Here is a 24,240-nt window from a genome sequence, read left to right as displayed (position 1 = left end):
ACAATAAATTGAGCGCTCAGTTGACACCATGTGGGTTTATCTGTTGTTGAGGTCTACAATTTCAATATATTTTCATGTATCTTTGTAGACATGTAATGTCTGCATGTATGAACGTATTTGTAGGATAGGCTAATAGCGCACTATTTCAGCACTTCTATTATTATTAGGTGTTACTTGGAATAAAATATAAATACAAACAATATACAATTGTATTTATTGCAAAAGAAAAAAAGACTCAGTCACTCACTTATAAAGGATGCTGTATTGCCTTATGTTGTTGTTTTTTGTTTTGCTTTCGTAGTTTGGGACGTACATTTTAAGCACTCACAAATATTGATCCCTGCCAGAGGAACATTTTCTTCACACTATAGTCAATTTTTCATTTCTCTCCAAATATTCTCATTCTCACTTACCCACGATCCCATTTTCAGAATGAATATGAACATTGCTTTCACAGCTGTCCCTTCCACCTTTCAAACACTTCTTCCCTCCTTCTGTGGCTATTTGAAAGGGCGCTCAAACCTTGGGCCAGTTGGTGTGATGCTGTGATGCTTGTCTGAATCTTTTGGCAGGAAGCCAGATGATGATGTCACCCCTATTACCCCCGCCACACGCGCACACATCCAATCCACTACATCTTTATTGTCAAGGTCTGTCTTGCACACCGTCTCACCTTCTCTCTACTGGTCTAAACTCATTTAATTCATTACGTTCCTTGTTATGCCACCCATTCCTTACCTCCCTTCCACAAACTCACATTGGCCATGTTTGATTGTCATCATGGACAATACAACTGATGTCCTTTGACCCAAGTAATGGCTACCCAGGGCTGCAAATGAGACGAGACAAGTCAAACAGTGTGTATGTGTCTTTGTCTTATCTGGGAGGAAAGTGTCACCCCTTAGTGGTAAACAAAACGACTGGGCAATAAAGTCTGCATTTAGGAGGTCAACTTTACCTTCTAACCTTCTAAGCGCCAGTCTGCACACTGGCCCGCTGCATGACCCTGATGCTTACTGAACTCAGCCTCATCCAAGGTGGATTTTGACTTAAAGCCTCCTAAGTCTGGGTGTTAAATACAACAACATTACAGCCCTATAGTTTTTAGTGCACACCATTTGCTCCTGACTACACTAAAACAAATGCTTGAAGAAAAACATCGAATATAATGGCCGTTTAAACTTTTGGATAGTGATTGAAATTGAAAATGGTTAATTACTAATTTATTTACAGAATTTTTCTTTCAATGCAACACTAGTAGTTCCAAAAGTGGCCCTCCTTTAGGGCTAAAGAATGGTAACATGCATTTATATAGAATATACATATGAATGGTTGGGTCGGAAATTTGGTGGAACAGAGAAGTGCAGAGCCTTGTGGGAAAGCAACTTCAAAATGAGTGCTTGTTTGTTGCTAAATGTATCAATGCATTGTTACAGCAATACACTGATTATCTGTCATTATATTGTCCTTGTTTAAAAAATGGTAACTTTAGAAAACACCAAGTAGTGCACTTGAAATATTAATGCAAGGATTGTTCATGATTCTGAGGCGTCCATTTATTATGTCTCTACCTTTGTTGTAACTAGATAATTTCTAATGTTCATCTCAAGACTACATTTTTTGGGGAATTCCCACTTCACCTGCTACATACAGTATGTGGAGCAGCTTGTCCTTCATCCATGTTACACTTAAAATGTAAATGCTTCAGGCATCCTTGGGCAATGGGTGTTTTTTTTTCGTAAGCTCTTCTGCCTCCTGTGGGGCTTCCTTGTGAATAGCGGCTAATGGCAGGTGTGCCCCGTATCAAGTTACCCTGATAAAGATCTTGCAGGATATACTGGATGGAAATGAAAGAATGATGTTTGGAGGTATACTGGACCATTTACATAATAGTCCTGCGGTTCCATGCAAATTCATGTGATCCTCGGTTGCACATCTGCAATGCAAGCATAGTTTAGTATGCATGAGTTTGAAGGAGGAGGAAGCACAAGGAGGAAATGAGGGAGAAGAAAAAAATAACATGGAAGATTGGAAGGATGACTATTTTGATCAGGGAGTCACATTTTTAGAATCCATCTACCTTCACACATACTTCTCTATACAAGAGCAAGCATGTGCTCAATTTGCATACTTTAAATGTATCATCTGGTAATATCAGACACAAGTTAAAAAAAAGCATTTCAGGGAGATGTTGACTCCCCATCCTTCACCACATTTGGTTAAAATAAATTAATAATAATAATGAATGAATATATTCATTTTTGCCGAGGCAAAAACTCAGACATGGGAGGAGTTCGGTGAGGCCATGGAAAACGACTTCCGGACGGCTTCGAGGAAATTCTGGTCCACCATCCGGCGTCTGAGGAGAGGAAAGCAGTGCACTATTAACATTGTGTATAGTGAAGATGGTGTACTGCTGACCTCGACTCGGGACGTCGTGAGTCGGTGGAGAGAATACTTCGAAGCCCTCCTCAATTCCACCGACACGCCTTCCTTTGAGGAAGCAGAGTCTGGGGACTCTGAGGTGGGCTCTTCGATCTCTGGGGTTGAAGTCACTGAGGCGGTTGGTAAGCTCCTCGGTGGTAAGGCCCCGGGGGTGGATGAGATCCGCCCGGAGTTCCTAAAGGCTCTGGATGTTGTAGGGCTGTCATGGCTGACACACCTCTACAACATCGCGTGGACATCGGGGACAGTGCCTCTGGATTGGCAGACCGGGGTGGTGGTCCCCCTTTTTAAAAAGGGGGACCGGAGGGTGTGTTCCAATTATAGAGGAATCACACTCCTCAGCCTCCCCGGTAAAGTCTATTCAGGGGCGCTGGAGAGGAGGGTCCGTCGGGAAGTCGAATCTCGGATTCAGGAGGAGCAGTGTGGTTTTCGTCCTGGCCGTGGAACAGTGGACCAGCTCTACACAGCAGGGTCCTCGAGGGTGCATGGGAGTTCGCCCAACCAGTCTACATGTGTTTTGTGGATTTGGAAAAGGCGTTCGAACGTGTGCCTAGGGGAATCCTGTGGAGGGAGCTCCGGGAGTACGGGGTACCGAGCCCCTTGGTAAGGGCTGTTCGGTCCCTGTACGACCGGTGTCAGAGTCTGGTCCGCATTGCCGGCAGTAAGTCGAATTCGTTCCCAGTGAGGATTGGACTCCGCCAAGGCTGCCCTTTGTCACCGACTCTGTTCATAATTTTTATGGACAGAATTTCTAGGCTCAGCCGAAGCGTTGAGGGTTTCTGGTTTGGTGACCTCAGCATTGCATCTCTGCTTTTTGCAGATGATGTGGTGCTGTTGGCTTCATCAAGCCATGACCTCCAACTCTCACTGGGAAGGTTCGCAGCTGAGTGTGAAGCGGTTGGGATGAAGATCAGCACCTGCAAATCCGAGACCATGGTCCTCAGCCGGAAAAGGGTGGCATGCCCTCTCCGGGTCGGGGATGAGATCCTGCCCCAAGTGGAGGAGTTCAAGTATCTTGGGGTCTTGTTCACGAGTGAGGGTGGGAGGGAGCGGGAGATTGACAGGTGGATCAGTGCAGCGTCTGCAGTGATGCGGACTCTGCACCGGTCCGTTGTGGTGAAGAAGTAGCTGAGCCAAAAGGCGAAGCTCTCGATTTACCAGTCGATCTACGTTCCCACCCTCACCTATGGTCACGAGCTGTGGGTCGTGACCGAAAGAGCAAGATCCCGGATACAAGAGGCCGAAATGAGTTTCCTCCGCAGGGTGTCCGGGCTCTCCCTTAGAGATAGGGTGAGAAGCTCGGTCATCCGGGAGGGGCTTGGTGTCGAGCCGCTACTCCTCCGCGTTGAGAAGAGCCAGTTGAGGTGGCTCGGGCATCTGGTTCGGATGCCTCCTGGACGCCTCCCTGGAGAGGTGTTCCGGGCATGTCCCACCGGCAGGAGGCCCCGGGGTCGACCCAGGACACGCTGGAGACACTATGTCACTCGGCTGGCCTGGGAACGCCTTGGAATCCCGCCGGAGGAGCTGGCTGAAGAGAGGGAAGTCTGGGCTTCCCTGCTAAAACTGCTGCCCCCGCGACCCGACCCCGGACTAAGCGGAAGATAATGGATGGATGGATGGATGGATGAATATATTCAAGAATAAATCAATAATTTAATTATTAATGAACTAAAGGTATTTTTTAAATTAATTTAGCCTACATTTTGCTTAATTTTATGACAGTCTTTAACCTAAAGAAATAAAATGCAGGTGATGGCGTGTTAAACTTTGCCTACCTCAACATGTCTTTTACAATCAATTAGACCGCCGTGGGCAATGCTGAAGTCACACAGTGCACCTCGCCAGGGTGTCATCACTCTTCACCTCAACTAGACAGGGACCTACTGTACTTTAGTATATTCTACTGCAAAGTGAGTTTTGTATTTTCGTTTCCTACGGGAGGATTTGCCCTCTGCCATCTCGCGGACTGCCCTGTCCTGACTGTGAGATATCATCGGTGACGGGAGAGTAATTCGAAGCCCCACACACCTGAAAGGTTATTGGCTAATTTTGCTGACTTAATCATCACCGCACTCTTTGTCAAGTTGAGTTATTATTTTGCCTGCACACACTCACTCACTTTGTCAAAATAAATAAATAAATAAAAACTCTCTTGTTGGTCGCAAAATCCGGAATATTTTACCCAAATTGCTGGCATCAGGGAGCCACTATCACCATCAGGAAGACTCCCTGATCTTACAGTCGACTTGGGATGTCTGTAATGTGTACTGCCAACATATTTTAAAATGTGATTCCACAAGAGTCATGTATATATTAGTGCTGTCTCAAATGTTTTTTTTTTTCTCCTGATTAGGCTGTCAACTATTTTTACGTCTAGTCAACTAGTCTAACAATGAATTTTTTGACTAATCCAGCGATTATCATTTGGGGTTGACGGTTATTAATTCACTATAACATTTTGAAGCACTAATTTTATATTATTTAATAAAGTAAAGATAAACACATAAATAACTAAACAGGTCCAATGAGGTCAAACGCTGACATTACTGTAACTATCACCAGTGCAAGTGAATGCAAAGTAAACAGATTCCGAAAACTTTTCCAACAGGATTTAACACAATTCTGACTTCTCTTACTGTATATCCTTTACTCTAAGCATTGAAGTGAAGGAATATGAGCATGTCTACATGGTGAGGTGTCAAGCTTGGCCTTTTATTTTTTTTTGTTACAATGTTCCCAGCAGCTGAGAAAGGATGCTCAGATGGTGTTGAGCAGAGTGGATAAATGGATGTTACATGTTTCCATTTATTAATATGTAAAGCAGTGGGACTAGCATCGTGCCTACATGCCCTAACACAATTTGACCGGTCACTGGAGTGAAATAGCTCCATTAATGTTAGCTACATAATGCACAAAGCTGAAACACAACACTGTAATTTTAACTGCTACCCACTGCTTCAAAAAAAAAAAAAAAAAAAAAAAAAAAATTATGAAACTTAATGATTCACGTTAATACAATGCACATAATGGCAACTTCAGTAAAACAGTGTCATTAGTTTGTTAGTTAGTTAGTTATATGGACTTACGATCCTCCAGCTTTTTGTCTTCTGTCATCTTCCAAAGTACACCTGGGTGACAGGCCGTCAATGGCGGCCTTTCAGGTGTTCATGCATAGCCAGGGTACTGCCGTGGTACGCAAGCTTGGCATTAAAAAGGCTGTATATGACAGTGAGATCCTCCTTTTTTCTTGAAAATAACAACATACGTTTGACACTCTGGTCCGTTTTTTTTGCTTTATTGTCCCGCTGTCTTCTTCCCTGTTTGAAATACTTGCCTCTGAGCCTCTTTCAACTGCTTTTTTTTTTTTGTTTGTTTGTTTGCTTTTAAACTCATCAACCGTTGACAGTATCTTGTGCTCGAAACTGAAAGCGTGCCTCTGTGACTTGGGGTACCACGCAGTGCACTTTTCGTGGTTTAATTTTCTCCTACGCATTTTTTATATACTCCAGTTCACTCGGCATTGAATTGCTGACTGAGTGGTGTCTTGTGAGCGTAGACTTGCAAGCTCTTTAACGCCCATCTCCATGCAAACTGCGGCGGGAGGACCACCAATGGGAACCGAATTGAAGCATATTACTGCGACGTACGTTTGAAGTATCCAAGATCAATGTGTGAATACAATATCAGCTCATTCATGTCAAGTGTCAGTTCCACATTTAAGATTACGGGTTGGCGGACAGCCAGATGCGTTCTTCGTAAGAGACAGATATGGCTCACAAGAAATAAGTTCCAAACCCCTGCTTCAGTGCTTATATGCCTTACTCAGGCCTTTGGGGCAAATTAAGCCCGAAGAGTAATGATTTTTGGCTGCATAATCATATGTTTTAAGGGTGTAATGGTACATGTAATAGTATTGAACCGTTTCGGTATGTGGTGCTTGGTTCGGAACGGATGCGTACGGAACGAGTTTCTGACGTAATATAACCCTTACTTTTCGAGGCTGTGAGTCGATCGGGTTACAGTTTCTTTGTGTAGATTATATTTACTCCGTCTTCTCTACTATAATGAGGACCAACACGGGAGGACAGTATAACCCAGAAACGTCAACGGCGCGACAACGTGGCCACCACGAGAACGCAGTGAGACGCGGGTGTTAGAGTCAATCAGCCAATGCACACCAGTCGCAGTGCGGCTGCGTGTTAGATGCGTCCCAGAAGCGGCTCAACGCGACGCACGCGAAAAGAACGGCAGAGTTTATTATTTGACGCGAGACGCAGCCATCCTGCGTCAGTACTACTACCGGTAATTAGGATCGGGCCGGAAGTCACTCGTGTAAAAATACGGTGGATCGTGTCGATTTTCAAACTAATATGCAATTGTAACCTACTTTTTGAGTCCATCAGATCTCTTGATTGGTAGATCGGTGCACAGTTGACTTGTCTTTGTTGATTTACTGCTGTCTTCTCTGCTATAATAATAACCAACACGGCCCCGTGTTCAATACAAAACCCTCCTACCACAGCAAAACAAGTAGGAACTAATATTCACATAGGAACTAAAGTTATACAACATAAAATATACAATATAAATCAATATTACATCACATAACACATAATAAAATAAATAGTAGCCCATTTAAATAAAATCAATTGAAATGAGCTATAACACCTGTAATTAAATAATAAGAATAATACACACATCCTGCTTACACAATTAAATCTATTAATTTATGTGTGGCGCTTTAACTTGAGAAAATCCACCAATAAAGCTTTTGAAAACCGTTCATAAGAAAAAAAAATGTTTCATTGAGGCATTTCATTTGTAAAATACATGTTAAAATCTTTGTCATTGGGATTTGTTTCTCTTTAGCACAGGACTTCTTTTTTCTTATTTCTTTCAGAAAGAAAGCTGACCAATACGCGGGGTCTGAAAGGCAAATTGTTGTTCGATTATCTTTAAATACCCGCTACTTTTTGAGCAGAATTCTAGTTTTGTATAGGCTACTGTTCCTATTGTTGAAAGCACAAAAGTGTGTAATAAACAACTAGCACATTTATATTTTGCATTTTGTTTTCTTACTGTAGCGAAAATGAACCGAACCGTGACCTCAAAACCGAGGTACGTACCGAACCGAGATTTTTGTGTACCGTTACACCCCGAATATGTTTATCAAAAATATAAGGTTTGGGCTATAAGTCCTGGAAAGCTTTGCTATTATTTTGGCGGCCAGTCAAGTCCTAAAAGTGCCCACTCCTTTTCTGTTGCTGTCATTAGCAACCATTCTACTACTCTCCTCACCTAAACATATACTTCCCCTTGCCAAAATTGTCCAAGCGAGAGACGAATAAGAGGAGCTTCCAAGGCAGGTGCAATGTAGATTATCTCTATATCAATCTAAAGAACAGACATTTCTCTTGTTTGTAGGGAACTATGGTGGCTGTACCAAAATAATAAAATACTTGAAGGTATTTGGTTTAAATTATTGAGTGTAGCAAGCACGGACATATGATTGGAGCAAGCAAAGGTTCCTTTACACAATTTTTCCTATTCTAAACCAAGGACTGGGTTTATACTGGGTCTGATAGTTTAAAGGTTGAATAATTGAAGGACATTCTCTTAGGTCGTATGTTGTTGTTGGCCTGTCAAAAAAAAAAAAAAAGGAAAAATCAATCTAAATCCATTTTGATTAGCAACAAAGTTTCATTCAACATTAGATTTGTAGAGAGCAGGGATGCATGACTTGATCATTTTTAAATAATTTGAGTTTTGCCTGCAACTTTGTGCTAGTTTTAGTTTTGGAACACTGGAAATTTAAATTTTGACTCCCCTTCTTTAGTGCATCCCTCAGTGTCAGTTATCAAACACATTAGTATCAATATTAAAATAGGAAATCACCTTAATTTATAGTTTGACTGTGTATAAGTGGGAGTGCGTAGTAACTGTTGGTTGCCATTACTCAGTGGAAATAATGTGTCATAATTTTTGCTGTAATTGCCCTAGCGTGGCAGATGTTTAACGGTCTGTTTTGAAGGGGAGGGAAATGAGCAAGTCTTGGAACACACCTTTTAATTATATCAGAGGTTGGGCTAGATATCTTAGTTGTGGTAGTTGTCTTTTGCCAAGTATGTCAAATGTTTGTATGTTTCCTGTTAGTGGTGAAGAGGCCATCTCTCTTTCAGAATAAATTCACATTAAAAGGTTCATCAAGGCATGGTTAGACGTGTTTGATGTGAATGAACACATCACTTCAAGCCAGTCAAATCTTTTTGGAATAAGAACTGATCCTTCTTTGGATTTAACAATACTAACCTATAACTACCTCTTCTCTGATAAGCCAGTAACGTAGAGTGCTTGGTTACAAAGGAAACATTACTGACCTGTTTGAAAATCCACAAACATGTCCGACATATTATTAGTAGCAACGCGAAACACAATTCATGGTGTTTCTATTAATTTGTTGATGCGATTGAATTAGCCCAATTAAAACACTGTGATTTCAGGCGCAAGGCGCCAACTGGGGGTGAAGGATCATTGAGTAATTACTTTTTTTTATCTTGTAATATTTTGTATGTCAAATGCTTTTGACATACATGTTATTGCTGGAAAGTTTTGTTGGTTATTTTTTATTTTTTTAATTTTTGGTAAATTGTCACCAGTTGATCGTATAAACTATATAAGAACGAAGTACAACAAGTAATCACTTAGTAAACACTATTCCTTATCATTTCAGCCTTTGTTTTAAGTTAAGTATTGAACTGCAGTCCAGAATCATGCCTGTGCCATTGTTAAACTGAATCCCACACACGGCCTCAGGTTATAATCTGTTTGCACGCTCAACAACAATAGGAGTTGTAATTGTGTTGTGAAGTTTATATAGCTAGCAGAGGTGCAGATAAAAAAGGCATGCCCTAAGGAGAGTAACATAAATCATAACCCTGGCCATCCTCTGTGCACGGATGGTGTAATCTCCTTCAGGCATGGCAAGGTTTTCTCTACCTCCAACATTGTTTACTGTTGAGAACAAAAGGCATATCACTCTGCAAGTCACCTAGACAATTTCTCTTGTCATCTGTCGTATTTCCCTTCATCATTACCAATGACCTCCTTACCTGCGGGGGGATAAAAGGGTGTTACAATTTACAAAATGATTGACCCCCCCACCGTTCTGTATCAGACCATCATTGTCATCAACCCGTTGTGATTGTAGCCATCGAAGTATGCACAAGATATCAGCTAATCTATACCCATGACATTCTGCATATCATGGATTGATCAATTCCTTACTGCTGACGTTTGAGCGGGAAACACAAACAGTAATATAATAAACATTAATAATTATAATAATTAATTATTCTGCTGCATAGACCACCACCAAATGTAGGGGGATTTCTTCATTGGTAGCAGCTGACCAACACGGGCAGAAGTAAATGTGCCAAAAACTCTACCTACTCTACACTGTCCATAGAAAAAATAAAAATGGTCTTTCTTTTTCTTTTTGCAGAGTGCCAAACCATCTTGCCCACAGAACTCAATTTTCCCGGTGCGGTTGGGGCCTTGGCTTTCCAGCCAGGTCGGCGATAAGCACCCCTATCCCAGCCCCGCCCCCCTTGCACGCCCATTGGAACCAAGATGGCAACAAGGTGTGCTGCTCCTCTCCCTTTGCCACTCCTGCTGCCTGTTACAACTCTGCTGCTATCACTGCTGCTCACTGGCTTACACGCCTTTTGTAAGTACCTCTCCAGCTCCTCAGCGGTTGGTTTTCATGGTGTCCTACATGTCATAGATTATGCTTCCTTTTATCATTTTCTTTCACTGTTGTGAATATTTAATAGCATGTAAAAACACCAACATAAATTAAATGTATCATTTGTCAAACAATAAATTGATTATTATAGAAAGGTCAAAGTAAAAACATAAAGTCCAAAAAGAGTATCTTTTACCCTATCTTTAGCTTAAATTTTTTTTTTTTTTTTTAAAGTGATGAGGGCCTTTAGAACACAAAAATGGTGCTCACGAAGGTCATGTTTTCTAGAAATCTGAGCAAAATGGTAAAATAACCTGATTGTGATCTTTTCTCAATGTTACATAATTTACAGTGGTACCTCTACATACGATCGCTTCGACACACGAACTTTTCGACATCCGACGTAAAATTTGACTCGCCATTTGTTTCTACATCCGACGACATGCTCGAAATACGACGACAATGGCAGCACCGCAGACGAATGCACGGCGGATTTTCTTGTGTGACAAATCAACACTGGTTTCAGAAAAGGTTGGTACAGGTGGTGAAACAAGGAAAAAGTTGACGCTTACCTTCTAAATGAAGATGCAAATGACAGAAAAATATGAACGTAGGGTGGGCATCCGTGAAATGGCTCAACAATACATCTCCACGGTCCTCCTCCGACCATCGTTCGCCAGTCTTTATAAGTTAAGCTGACAATTCTTATTGTGGTAACATCTCCAGAGAAATTGCCAACTTCGCCACGTTTTTATCATTTATTTCACAACTTATTCAAAACAAAAACACCTTCTGTCTGCCGCAATTGACGGTGTTAAGAAAACATTCAAAGTGAAAGTGAAACTCAAGCTCACCGGTCTGCCTCTGGCACGTCAGCACCGCGGTGCGTTCAGGGTCAGCAAAAAACGTCCGCCACATTAGAACCCAATTCGTTACATTAATACAGGAATTATTATTATTATTATTATTACGATTTTGATTTATAATTTATTTGTTTTGCTATGTGTAATTGCCATTTGTAATAGTACCAGCAGTATTTTTTAAGGATTTAGTGAAGGTTTTTGGGCTGTGGAACGAATTAATGGAATTATAATGTATTCCTATGGGAAAATCCTGCTCGACATATGACCATTTCGACTTACAAACAAGGTCCTGGAACGGATTAACTTCGTATGTAGAGGTACCACTGTATTGGAGTTCATCCAACCCCAACAACAGCACATAATTAATAAAATTTATACAGCCAACACAATATTAGATATGACCTAATATAAACTACCCTCCTATTGAAATAAATCAATTTAAAGTTGCTTGAATTAAATCATTAACTAAGGGGGGCATATATCTCGAGTAAGTTTAGGCTGTTTTTTTTTCTTTCTTCTAAGGCTTTTGCTTAAATTTAATTACCGTAACTCATACATCATAAAGGGATATATTTGTGAAAGCTTGCGACCTTCAAACAATTAGAATAATAGAAGCCCTCTATGGTTGACCGTACCAGTCAAGTGTGCACAAATTCAAAACCTGACGGAAATGGCAGATTGGAGTAAACAATCTTGGTGAGACTGTCAACTTTAAATAATGTCCTTTTTTTGAATGCCAGGCATGTAGTATTTTTTCCCACTACCAGGTTCAATGATTAATTGAAATAGTATTAAACAGATCAATCTTTTATCAAAATAATTATTGCAGCCCAAATTTTTATCTTTAAGTGTGCATATCTACAGTGTGTTTTAGAGAGAAAGAGAATGATACAGTTAAAAATTATTGCCACATTACTAAGACTGTAACCACTATAAGACTGTAACCTTTGACTTTCTTTTTTCAACTTTAAGTAGGAATTCTTTAAAATTTGTTCCAAAATAATTTACCAGAAGTAATGATGTTTAGTTCAGGTCTGCACTCACCACTCATTTTATCCATTTTCAATTTTGAAAAAGGAAGGGTGGGGAAAACTGCGCATTACTTACTTCTTGTCTTTGTTCACTGCCAGTCATTCATTCTTTCACACTTTATCTCTTCCACTTAAATTATGTGTGAGTGACTGTCAAATTCAATCGACGTTCTCCCAGCTGTTGGGTGACTGGCTCTGATAATTTGCTGCAATCTACTGTTTTTCTCTCTGTAAAATGGGAAGAAAACAGGTTCATCTTTTATTTAGTCCCAGGCAGGAAGCCATGTGTCAAGAAGTCTCTTGGCACTCTTTGCATTCTTGGAAGAAGGCAACAGTTTGGAAACCTTTTCTTTGGCCCCAGTTAAATAATTTAGAATGTTTGAAAAATAAGCAAGCCGTCAGAAGTGCAGCTCAAGGCCATAAACCCTAGACAGGCATTAAACAATTTGACAGTAATATATTAAAGTGTTAGACAACACCTTGATATTTAACAATTTGAAAGAAACAATTTCATTTTTATGTTGCGTAATAGCAGAAATAAAACTTCAATAAAAGACTGAAAAAGAGGATTTTTACGAAGTAGATGAAATTGATGTTAGCAGACATTTTTTAAATGGTGTTTCAGCCAATCAGCTCCAGGTATTTAAGATAGTCCGCCATTGCTTGTGATGTCAGTAAGTATGTAAGTATGATAAATGATTCGTCCTCACTTTTATTTCTTTGCCGCTTTGATCAGATTGACATGCTGATTCGTCACACCCCAATTAAGACGCTAATTCCAATGATTGTGTCAGCTCGGCTCAAATCGTTTAGCCTGCAGCACGCCATGGGTTTCTAACACATAACTTGAGAAGGACTCATTGCTCCAACTATTTGAGTTCGGAATTTCATTCGTCATTTTATTTCGCCTCACAGTACTAAACTGATAAGCCCACAGCCTTCTTTGCCGCTGTGACACATGCTGCCTAGCAGTCTGGAAGATACACTACTGTTCAAAAGTTTGGGGTCAACTTTTGAATGGTTGTGTACCTCCAACATAAAGGAGCATGGGAATAACTGACATCACATTCATGACAAAATGGCAGTACCAATAAGCTGTTTCGAAGCATGGGGATAACTGACATCACATTCGTGACAAAATGGCAGTACCAATAAGCTGTTTCATTATCTGTATTTAAACATTTTCTCTTATCATAGCTTTATGAAATGTGTGATATGCCTATTTAGATTCTTTGGCCAACCATCTTTCTCAAAAAGATCATTTACAGTATACTAGGTGATGTCTATTTGGGAGTGTGTGAATACTAGGGTTGGGAATCTCTGGCATGAAGCCGATTCGATATGTATCTAGATACACAGGTTATGATTCGATTAAAAAAAAAAAAACGATACATTTTTAAGGCTGAGCGATTCGATACGATTCGATACAGGGTAAGAAAGATACGGCTCGATAGCGTGAAAACGATACAATAGTAAATATTTGTTGTGTGTGTTTGTACAGTATTCTAAGCATATAAAAAGACCACATTTCTAATATAGCAAAATTAAACAACAACAATTAAAACAAAATTTCATACCAATGTTATGTTTTATTTTTTTTATGAAAAAAAGAAAATAAGGCTTACTATATGACCGTCATTTTGTTGGATGGGATTGATATTAAAACTCCAGTGACAGACAACAATAAAGTGCAGTAATTCAATTACTGTATTTCCTGGTGTTTTTAACACAAGAGGTAAGTAATTTAAGTGCAAGCTTTCAACGTAAACATCTTACAAACAAAAACTATTAATTATATGCAGCAGCTCTAGAAAAAAAAAGAATTAAACCTGCTAGTGTTATCATGAATAAATAATAAATTATGCTTTACCCCTGGTATAATTGGGGGAGTAAAAACATGGCATTTTAGACAGGTCAATAATCATTACTTTAACCTTATACACAGCAAAGTCATTCACTTATGCCTGTGCTTCCTCATTTTTTATTCCTCGTCACTGTCTATATCTTTTTTGAAGGGCAGATTTTTCTTGAAAAAGATCAACTAATCCACATGTTCATGTTTAAGTAGACTGCGTTTCGTGGAAACAATATGCCGCCTTTTCCACCATTGTAGTGGGTTATTTTTCAGGGTTAAAAACTCACTATCGCCGTACCGCTCCACACTTCACACAAGCTCTGTCCCATGCGAACAGATCTGGCTGCTTTCATCACTTCAGAGTCCAACTTTTGTTTTCCTGGGTGCGTTGAAAATATATCGCTGCACGTCGCTGGCGTCTGTGATCACACTGTCCACTGTTTTAGCATGTTGGTTCGTTGCCACAACTAGTTTCGTTTTGGGCTGTGAAGAAAATGCTACGGAGCGTGCGTTACAGTGGTTTCGTTAGCTCTCGCATTGTTATGACACACCCGTGACGATCGGAATGACGGCGACTAGTAGCGGTTCTGCCGAAATGCATGGGAAGTTGAGGCAACCACGACTGTGAGTAGTGCTTGTCCATATTATATCATGCGTGCGGTCTCGATCCAAGTGCGCTGTGTGGTGAATGACACAAGCGCAGCATGTGAAGTAAAATATTAAGCAATGCATTGAGCTAGGCATTAGAAGCCAATTCTTGTGCTCACGATAGCCGAATTCTATCTCTACTATCGGTTCATTAAATATTTAATGGCTAATTACTGTCGAATGGTAACTTTACTCACGATACATCTGTATCTCTCACTTGTAAAACCGGATATCCGGTCGTATCGGTTTATCGTCCTCAAGCTTAGTGAATACCTTACAAAATCAAACGTTTTATTTATTTTTATTTTCAACATCGTCATATGCTATTGTGTAGCCCAAACTGGATTCATTACATCATTACTATTCATCCTTCACTTAGCCGCTGGAAACAGAAATGTCGTTCAATCCATCTGCAGGCGACCGGGAGAGCCTGATTTTACGACACTGTGCGCTGGTCCTAATGGGAAATGCGGTCTTCCTGAGGGCAAAAAACTACCGCTTTTATCCACTTGTGTCGCTAAAAACGACCAAAACTGAAAAGTTACCTGGTGTTGCTTTGTCATCATACTTATTGCATAATGATTATCCGTAATTATCTTCCCGTATTCATAAACAAAAGTTTGTGTGCCGTATTAAGCTTTCAAGGGACGCGCTTTGTCCTGTATTATCATGAAACTCGAAAATAGTGTCTTAGAACAAACTAATACTGGTATGGTGCTTTACAAGAATATGCAGGGAAACGCATTACCCCGATTTGACTGTGTCTTAGAACAAACTAATACTGGTATGGTGCTTTACAAGAATATGCAGGGAAACGCATTACCCTGATTCGACTGCTTTTTGACCAAGGAGCTCACTGAACAATGACAATACGAAACCCATTGCATCTCATTGGTGGAGATACTGTCGCTTGCCATAATGAAAAGTGAACACAACATAGGAGGGTAGGAGATAAGAGGTTTGAGTGAAGTTTGAGTAAAAAGCATGTTCAAAATGAGGATAATTTGTTGTTCTTCTCATTGTCCTTCATTTTCAGTAATTGTATTATATTTTGTGTTCTGTCAGTTACATTTGTACGTCCACATTATATTTGGAGTGATCATTTGCGAAAAAGTTATTGCTGAGGGGACTTTGAACGTTGTTAAAGTTGTTTAAAAAAAAGTTTACCTCAGAGTTATGTTTGCACTTTTTAAAAACATTTTTATAAAACAGCAAAATAAAAAAAACACACACAAAAGGCTCAGGACCATAGGGGTTGAATTATAGTTTCAAATTTAGCAGGACAGGACAGATGTTCATTTTATTCTAGTATTTTTTTGTATCAAAAATAGATTGCTAATAATTATTGTTTTTCCGTGTGCTTATATCATGCAAATATGTACCTAATTAATTCAGTTTATAGTAAAAGTATTATAATATTATAATTGTAATAAAAATCACTTCACATACAAAAAAAATATCAAAGCCAGCCAGTTCTACCAATGCAGTGTATGTTATTTTTTTCAGGGGGTGTCAATGACACTTGATAAGAAAAAATATGTAATTTTAAGTAAGTGTTTTCTGCCATACAAGTATAAACTTAGTTACCATTGATAATTAGTAACGGAACTAAAAAAAAACATTCAATCACAACTTAAATCTCAAAGAGTTGCTGAAACAGCCATATAAAACGAATCAACTGTACAGTGATCCCTAGTTTTTTCGCAGTTAATGGGGACAGGAACCCACCGCAATAAGTGAAAAAAACGCTACGTAGCGGCCCCCTCAAAAAAAAAAAAAAATTGTTTTCTGTTTTGTTTTTTGTGTGTGTGAGTGTTCAATGTATTTACCGTATTTTTCGGACTATAAGTCGCAGTTTTGGTCATAGTTTGGCTGGGGATGGGACTTGTATTCTGGAGCGATTTATGTGTGAAATTATTGACACATTATTATATCATTTGACATGTTATTTTGGTGTTTTGGAGTGACACTGATGGTATGGTAAACTTTTTAGCATGTTCTTTATGCTATAGTTTTCTGAATAACTCTAAATACCTTTGTTACGTTAACATACTGGCCACGTTCGCATTTCGTTGTTCATGCATCATGTAACATTATCATACTGTACACTTTTTCAGCATGTTTTTCTCTATTGTATTTTTAATTTAAACTGCCTTTCAAGATGACATATCTGTTCTATGTGTTGGATTTTATCAAGTAAATTTCCCCCAAAAATGCGACTTACACTCCGGTGCGACTTATATATGTTTTTTTCCTCTTCATTGGGCATTTTATGGGTGGTGCGACTTATACGCAGGTGCGACTTGTAGTCCGAAAAATACGGTATTCAGATTTAGCATTGGAAAGAGATACAAATAAGACGTTTTTTTCACTTTTATTTCCCCATAGTATAATTAAAAAAAAAAAAAAAAAAAAATACTATATGTGTATTTTAATAAATGTTTTTTAAGAACTTCAAATGTAATAATTATATAAGTTTTGCACATGTTACTGTCCCACCGAATTATTGTTAAACAAGAATGAAGTATAAAAATGTTTGTCTTCATTAAATGCTTCATAGTGAGTCCACTCAACTCCGCTCCATCTCCTCACTTACACGCAATGAGTTGCCACAGCAACAGTTTGACAAGTTAAACGATGATTAATGCATGCAGCGCTTTGATGCTAAGGCTTCCAGGAATCTGTGGCAAGATCAAACAGAAGATGTCTATCAATCATCATTAACTTTAGTAACTCCAGTGCGTTGCCTGAACAATAAAGAGCAGGGAGAGGGAGGGAGAGTGAGACTACGCGATCGGCTTCGGACAGCTCATCTGTGTTTTTTTTTAATTGAAAAAAATCTGTGATGGACTAAGGGCACGAAGTTTGAAGCACGAAGTAGCGAGGGATCACTGAATTCTTTTAGATTAAGATGAAAAATGACATCATCATCTCACAAAAGTGTTGCGTTTTTACTTAAATTTGGGTAGGTTGTGGGTGTTATAAATTCCTTTTTTGGTAATGAGCAGTTGAACAGTCGGAGCATACATTTATATATTAAAAGATATTGCATGAAAAGGCAAATCGTATTTTTATTCTATCTGACAGAGTACTGCCACCCCCTCCTTCCACAAAAGAAAAAGCAGTAACAGTGTGCAGATGAGCAAACAAATCACGTCAGTGCAACCACAGCCAAGCAGCCATCACAGGCAACAAATACCAAATAAGAAGAGTGTGCAATCACATTGACACATTAAAAGAGTAATACCATTACCAATATTATATAAGCCTTGTAGCTTGGTGCAATGAGAACTCTTTAATTAAAAGCTGCAGTGTTTAGCTTCTGCTATAAGACCCAGTGTACTATGAATCTGATAGTCAGTGATTTTTTACCTTTTCCGTCGTTTGTATATTTTTTCAATGAAGGCTCTAAAATTTCAATTACACCGCAGGTCAGGCGGTGAACAGCAGCTGGATTAAATTTGCAAGCGTTATAATCAATGTGTGGAGTAGTAACGATGGGCAAATGAAGTCTCATAATGCCTTGAACCTTTCCATCCAACTGGTTTGAGAAAAGGTTCATTCCTTGAGGCTTCATGTGCAACCCAACGCCACTGCTGGTCAAGACTTTTATTGACATTTGAACTGTTAGTGAGGCCTCTTGGTACATAGGAATCTGACCTAAATAAAATCAGCATCACCATCAGTTGATTGAGTATGGATCATTTATCTATTCTATGATGATTAACATGTAGGTAATATTAATATAGAGTATTACTATAAGAATATAGTCATTTTTACAATTGCTTACTTCACCTGTATCATTTCAGTTAATGATTAAATAAATCTAATAGGTCATTAGATATATATTTAACTTTTACAGTGTTTTCAAAGGATTGGACAAAGGTGGGACATCTATTTTGCTTGTCACTTTAATAGTTGTTTAAAAGCACATATTTCTCTACAGTGGCAGACCTCAGTCAGTTTCTCCTCTTCGACACAATCTCTCCAGCTTTCATGAAAGCAAATTCGCATGGTACTGAGTAAGCAGGGGTGCACAAGTATGTATAACTTCCTGTGCCTCTCCCACTTACTACAGAGTTATACCCCAATTACTTAGCACACAACAAACATGTCACCTTGGTTTAAAAGAAAACAAGTGGAATATTATTTTTTTAAATGTAATACTTTTATTATTGTTGATCTTAAAGTGAACTTATCTCATCGGCGGCGAAAATTGTAACCGGTTCTGATCTGCGCTGGCGACACGAGCCATCCCCCTCAACTCAAACCTGTGCCGGCGGAGAGCACAATAACCACAAGGCTAATAGCCTGGGCTAGCACTCCCGGCCTGTCGCTGTCTCTTTTGCAGGCGTCAAGAGAGGTTTTCTTGGCATTCAATGCACCTGCCTGCACCCGTTCATCAGCTCAAATGTTCCCACATGGGAGAAAACGTTCTTTTTCACAGGTACCATAGGAAAATAGCAGTTTTACTCACTAACCAGATTACCAACACAAACCCAGAAAGTGTGAGCGGCTCCATTTCTGTACTTATATGTTTATTAATCCGGAAAATTATTAAAGCACTTCCTGATCTACCGAGGCTTCGAACGTCATCAGTGAAGTCACTAGTCATAAAGAAAACACGCATTGATACGCACTCCACAAAATACATCACCACCACCTTATTACCACAAAGAGCTTTTTACATTGAAAATTCTTGTGAATAAATGCTTCAATCCCTGAATTATTTATAGATATGAATGTAAAACAGTCTCGATTCTTGTTTAAAAGCAAAACACCGGGCAGTTAGCATTTATTTTGCTTAAATATTGCGAATTATGACGCCAATGCTGTAGCGCAGGGGTCCCTATCTATGGCCCACGGGCTGGATGTGGCACGCCTCAACATTTGGTTCGGCCCCCTGAACGATACCAGAGAGCATTTAGAATTTTTTTTTTCCCTCTCCTCAATAGTGTTATTTATTTCCTGGCCTTTTTCTGTGAAGAACTCAGAGAGGGTTATATGGTTATTATCTATTTAATTAATAGTGTTATTATTATTTATTATTAATATATTATATTATAATGTGATATTTATTTTATTTTATTTACTTTTGTTCCGTGAAGAATCCAGAAAGGGTTATTTGATTGTGGCTTTCTGAAAAACAATATTTTTTTACATTTAGGCACTCCTGCAATCGTCACACTTTTTCTGTTACAAACTGACCCCGGCCCCTCATCAGAGAAGGGAAAATTTATGTGGCCCTCACAGGAAAAAGTTTGGGGACCACTGCTGTAGCGGTTAATTTCTCCCATTGACTTTTTTCACAACGTTTTAAAATGCATGCATGGTACAAAAAATATAATAATTACCTTGAATCCACGAGCAAATCACTCCTGAGACAATCCTTTTCTTTGCATGTGGTACAGTTTTTGTAATTTTTCAACCTTAATCAGACGTTGAATCGGTGCATGTGTTTGAGAATAACTGTGACCGACAATGTGTCCCGTCAATATCATTATGGAGTCTATGCTGTAGTTTACAACTGTATCCATTATCAACTATATTATTAATCAATGTAATCAATTAGTTGTTGCAGCCTTATTAAGAAGCTAGTTTAGACAGTAAGATAAAAGGTAAGATAAAATTGGCAAAAATGTAAAAAAGTAAAAGCAGATTTTTATTCATGACCTACTTTGACTTAACAAAAAATATAATGAAATGTGATCATATTTACAACTAAGCGCTATACTTATGTTATTATTTCAAGAATTTAGTTAAAGGTGAAGGAGGTCCTAAACGATTAATTTGTTATCAAAATAGTTGTCGATTAATTTGCTAATCGATTAATTGTTGATTAATTGATTAATTGTTGCACCTCTAAATGAAACGTTTCTACTATCTTAAGTCTGTCTAATATTTTCTTATGTTACTTTTTAGCTCCCGCTGCATCCTCTGAATAAAGCAGATGTGTGTTAAATCTTATTTCCTTACCCTACCAAGTTCCCACTTATTTCCTGTATGCTACATTTTTTGGAGCCTATGTTCTTGCCAGAACCACCACCTCTGTTTTACCCTCAATGGTTTCAATGGGACTAATTTGTGCTTATTACAAGTATACGACTCTTTGTAAAATGCTGTCGCTTACACGCCGCTCTCTTTATCTGAGTACTAATACTTATTCAGACAAGATTGCCACATCCTGCCACTGCTCCCGCGTGGTCCAAAATGTCCCCATAGTTTGCTTGCAATGTAGTTGACTTTGAAGCTACAGCATGATGTAATGGCCAAATGCTTTGTACAAACTAATATGATACTCTTGGCTTCTTCTATACTAAGAGTCAATAAATGTGTGTTGAGCCTTTTTGAATAAATCATATTGCTGACACTATTCACACTCCAACCTTGAGACCCCCCTCCTTCCCCAACATATGTCTTATGTTGTATAGTATTCCTAGCATCACAGCTTACAGTGCAGTGGTACGCCCGAGTGTAGAAAAGTGAGAATTGTATTCTACTTGGAAATGGAAGTGCACATTTTTATGTTATGTTTGAAATGAAAAACAAAAGGTCCAAATCACTTTAAAGCTTTTACAGCAGTTCTCCTTTCTTTTGCAAAATGTCTATCTTTGTATTTTCCTCAAAGATGTGCATGTATAGAAATAAAAAGAAAAACTATCTAAAACCAGTTGCAATTTAGCACCAGTGTTTCTTTACTTAAAAAAAATGAAAGAAAAGAAAAGAAAGTTCAAGTTGCTTGGCCTTTGTTTGGTGAATGTGAGTGATTGTGTGTGAAAACCTCCTGACAAGACAAGCAATGCTTTAAAGTAAAGGCCTCGTTGCTATAGTGATGGTTCTTACCCAGACAGCCTGTGTGAATTGGCTTTGATTGATGGGGTTCTTGTGTGCGTGTGTGTGTACATGTAAGCATGGGTGAGAGAGATTTATTTTTTAATACTCCTGCCTCCCTTGATCTTAACATGATATCCATGGAAAGATGTGTGAGAATTGTATATATGTGCACACATTAATTATACGGGGGCGTGGTTGAGGTTAGGTAAACCCACGTTATGTCTGTGCAAATCACGCCGCTGTCTTCAATGCACCAGACACATACGCCTGGAGTGCACTTCCGGTTTTGACGTGCTCTTATCCTGGTGGCCCATTTAACAATGAACAGCGCCACTTGCTGTTATGGAAGGGAATTTATGTCACTGTTATACGACTTTTGGCAATAACTTTTGTGTCGCTGAGCTACACACAATTGCACTTCATATCTATAAGCAACGCAAATTGATTTGTACGCAAATGCAAATCGATTTGTACGCAAATGCAAACCGATCTGTACGCAAATGCAATCAGATCCGTAAGAGTGCACTCATAGCCACTTTTGTTTGATGGGTATGTTTTGTACTTGCAAAACAAAATGCTTTTTTTATTTATACTTTTCTTTTGCATTTGCAAGGTTTAAATTATTCTGTAAGTTTTATTAGCAAACCACACTTTCTTTCTTTTTTCACTTTGGCATGAATCGACCTCCCTAGTGGAGTGTTGCGACAGGGTAGCTTCGAAACAAAGTACATGATTTGTCCAACTGGGCATTCTAAGAGCAGAGTACAGAACCCATCTTTATTATTGGTTTTAGTTTTTACCAATATGATGTCATAATTTCTAATATTGGTCCTATAACTTATCAATAATTAATATGCATTTCTAATATTTGAACTAATTAACAAGTAAATACTGATGTCTTTTTTTGTGAATATTGATAATGCATATTATAATTGTGATTTTAATTGAATAAATATGTCTACAATATGTACTGTACATTCCAGTTGCATGTGATTATAATATTTTGAACTCTGTGTCGATAAATCAAGTGAGCGCTTACAACATAGGTTATACAAGTTGACCTCGTATGTCTTGAATGTCGAAAGCCAAGGTCACAAAAACTGTTCCTTCTCATCCTTTTGCCCTAACTACACCCAAAGGAAAAAGTGCTTGATGTGGCACATCTAATAATACCTTGTTCTTTTCAAATGTTGCCATTTAACAAAGATCTTTTAGCGCGGTGAAAGATGCCAATTTCGCTATCTCTCACGGCAAATTACAGAAGAGCTTTGTGTCATTTTGTCATCCATTTTGCTAATTCAGTGGGTAATGGCTTCCATTTATGACCAAAGAAGCTTTTCTCCGCCAATTACTGCATTAGTCAATAAAGTCACCCCCATTTCTCCCACCCCACCATCCTATCAAATAGCAGTAAAGTAGTGAAAATGGAGCTTTCTCATATTTATCTGTGGACCTTCTACACTCCACCATTTCACTATCACATCGCCAGTCTATTTTGTCTTATCGGGTTTAACAGAGGCAGCAGCCAGTAGCAGGTGGTAGCTGTATTAGTGAAACAAGCGTCTGTGCGCACAGTGTGAATTTCGCTGGTGCTGCTAGCCAGCAGCATTTGGGTTGGTATGTTCTACAAGATTTTTGAAAGGGTATAGGCGCCCCCGTGACCGGCTATTTTGGATTTGGTTGGATCCCCCTGTTAAGCAGATAAAGCCAAGTTGTGTGTGCTTATCGTAGCACTTTTGAAAAGACTGGTCAGGAGAACTATACGATTTAATACTGTTCTCTATTAAGTGTTATAATTGGAACTGTAGTAGAGGAATAACTTGAATAAGGAGGAACTAAACGTCAACACTTTCTGTTATATTTTAAATGTTAATATCTTCAAGAACTGGTGGGGGGTTGCAGACACTAGGGCTGTGATGAGCCCTCTCATCCAGGAGGTTAGAGGTTAAATTGATTGACAGTTGCTTTCATGTTGTGTGTATGATATTATATGATGCATTTGGCTTTTTGGCAGTCATGCAGTAAAGGCGTGTTTATGCACAACACGGTGTCTTCTTCGATCTTCTCTGATCATGCCACATGGCAAAATGATCGAAGGATTCAGTGATTTTCATGACTAGGGAGGGATGTGGGAGATTTCAGGTCACGAAGTGCACGAGATTAAATCCAGAACATATTTAATCCCAGTAAAAAAAAAAAAAAAAAAGAATAAAAAAACAATGAGAAGAACATACTCCATACTCACTCCACATACACAATAACTGTACATACACACATACACTCCACAGTCCATATCAGAAGGTAGCTGTAATTCACCAAAAGTTGTTTGTCAACCATGTAAAACAGTAGAGAAGAAGAAGATAAATAAGAAACGAAAGAAAAAGGGATGCAACAGCGGCTTCCAATAATATTAGAATTGAAGATGCCCTGTATCAGTGTTACAGGTGCACGATAATTATTGGTTCGATAATTATCGGTACGATTTTAGGAATTATGATTTTAGGTCATCCCAATAAATCTGATAACATTACTAATAGGCCCGATAATATTTAATATTATATTTGCCACGCTGTCGGTGGATTGGGATGTGCGCGTTTGTTTCCACTCCTGTTTTGCCACTATGCAAAGTTCTGTTACTATTCTCGAGGCCGTATTTTTCCATCACTGATTGATGAACCTTACCATGGCAATTAGAAAATGTTTACACTATACAGTGTTATGTTTACAAGGTATTGAGAGGCCTCTTGGTTATACATAGGCTTGCTGCCCTATAGTTACCAGGTTAAGTAGGTTGTTTCATGAACCAAGACCACAACAGTC

The 24,240-nt window shown here is 38.9% G+C and overlaps 1 protein-coding gene across 14 annotated transcripts in view; it reads left to right on the top strand.

Annotated features, from left to right (window-relative positions):
- Positions 1 to 24,240, top strand: part of ptprsa (protein tyrosine phosphatase receptor type Sa) — a 374,739-nt gene that overhangs the window by 188,965 nt on the left and 161,534 nt on the right. For all 14 annotated transcript variants that reach the window (XM_057840793.1, XM_057840795.1, XM_057840789.1 and 11 more), the window contains one exon: positions 9,947 to 10,171. In XM_057840793.1, the coding sequence (XP_057696776.1) occupies positions 10,075 to 10,171 (97 nt within the window). In that variant the 5' untranslated portion in view covers positions 9,947 to 10,074. The remainder of the gene's footprint in view (positions 1 to 9,946; positions 10,172 to 24,240) is intronic.

This window comes from Corythoichthys intestinalis, chromosome 7 (genome assembly GCF_030265065.1).
Source record: "Corythoichthys intestinalis isolate RoL2023-P3 chromosome 7, ASM3026506v1, whole genome shotgun sequence".
Classification (NCBI taxonomy): Eukaryota; Metazoa; Chordata; class Actinopteri; order Syngnathiformes; family Syngnathidae; genus Corythoichthys; species Corythoichthys intestinalis.
Note: the sequence above shows the minus strand (reverse complement) of the source record. Positions and strands in the feature narration are given on the sequence as shown.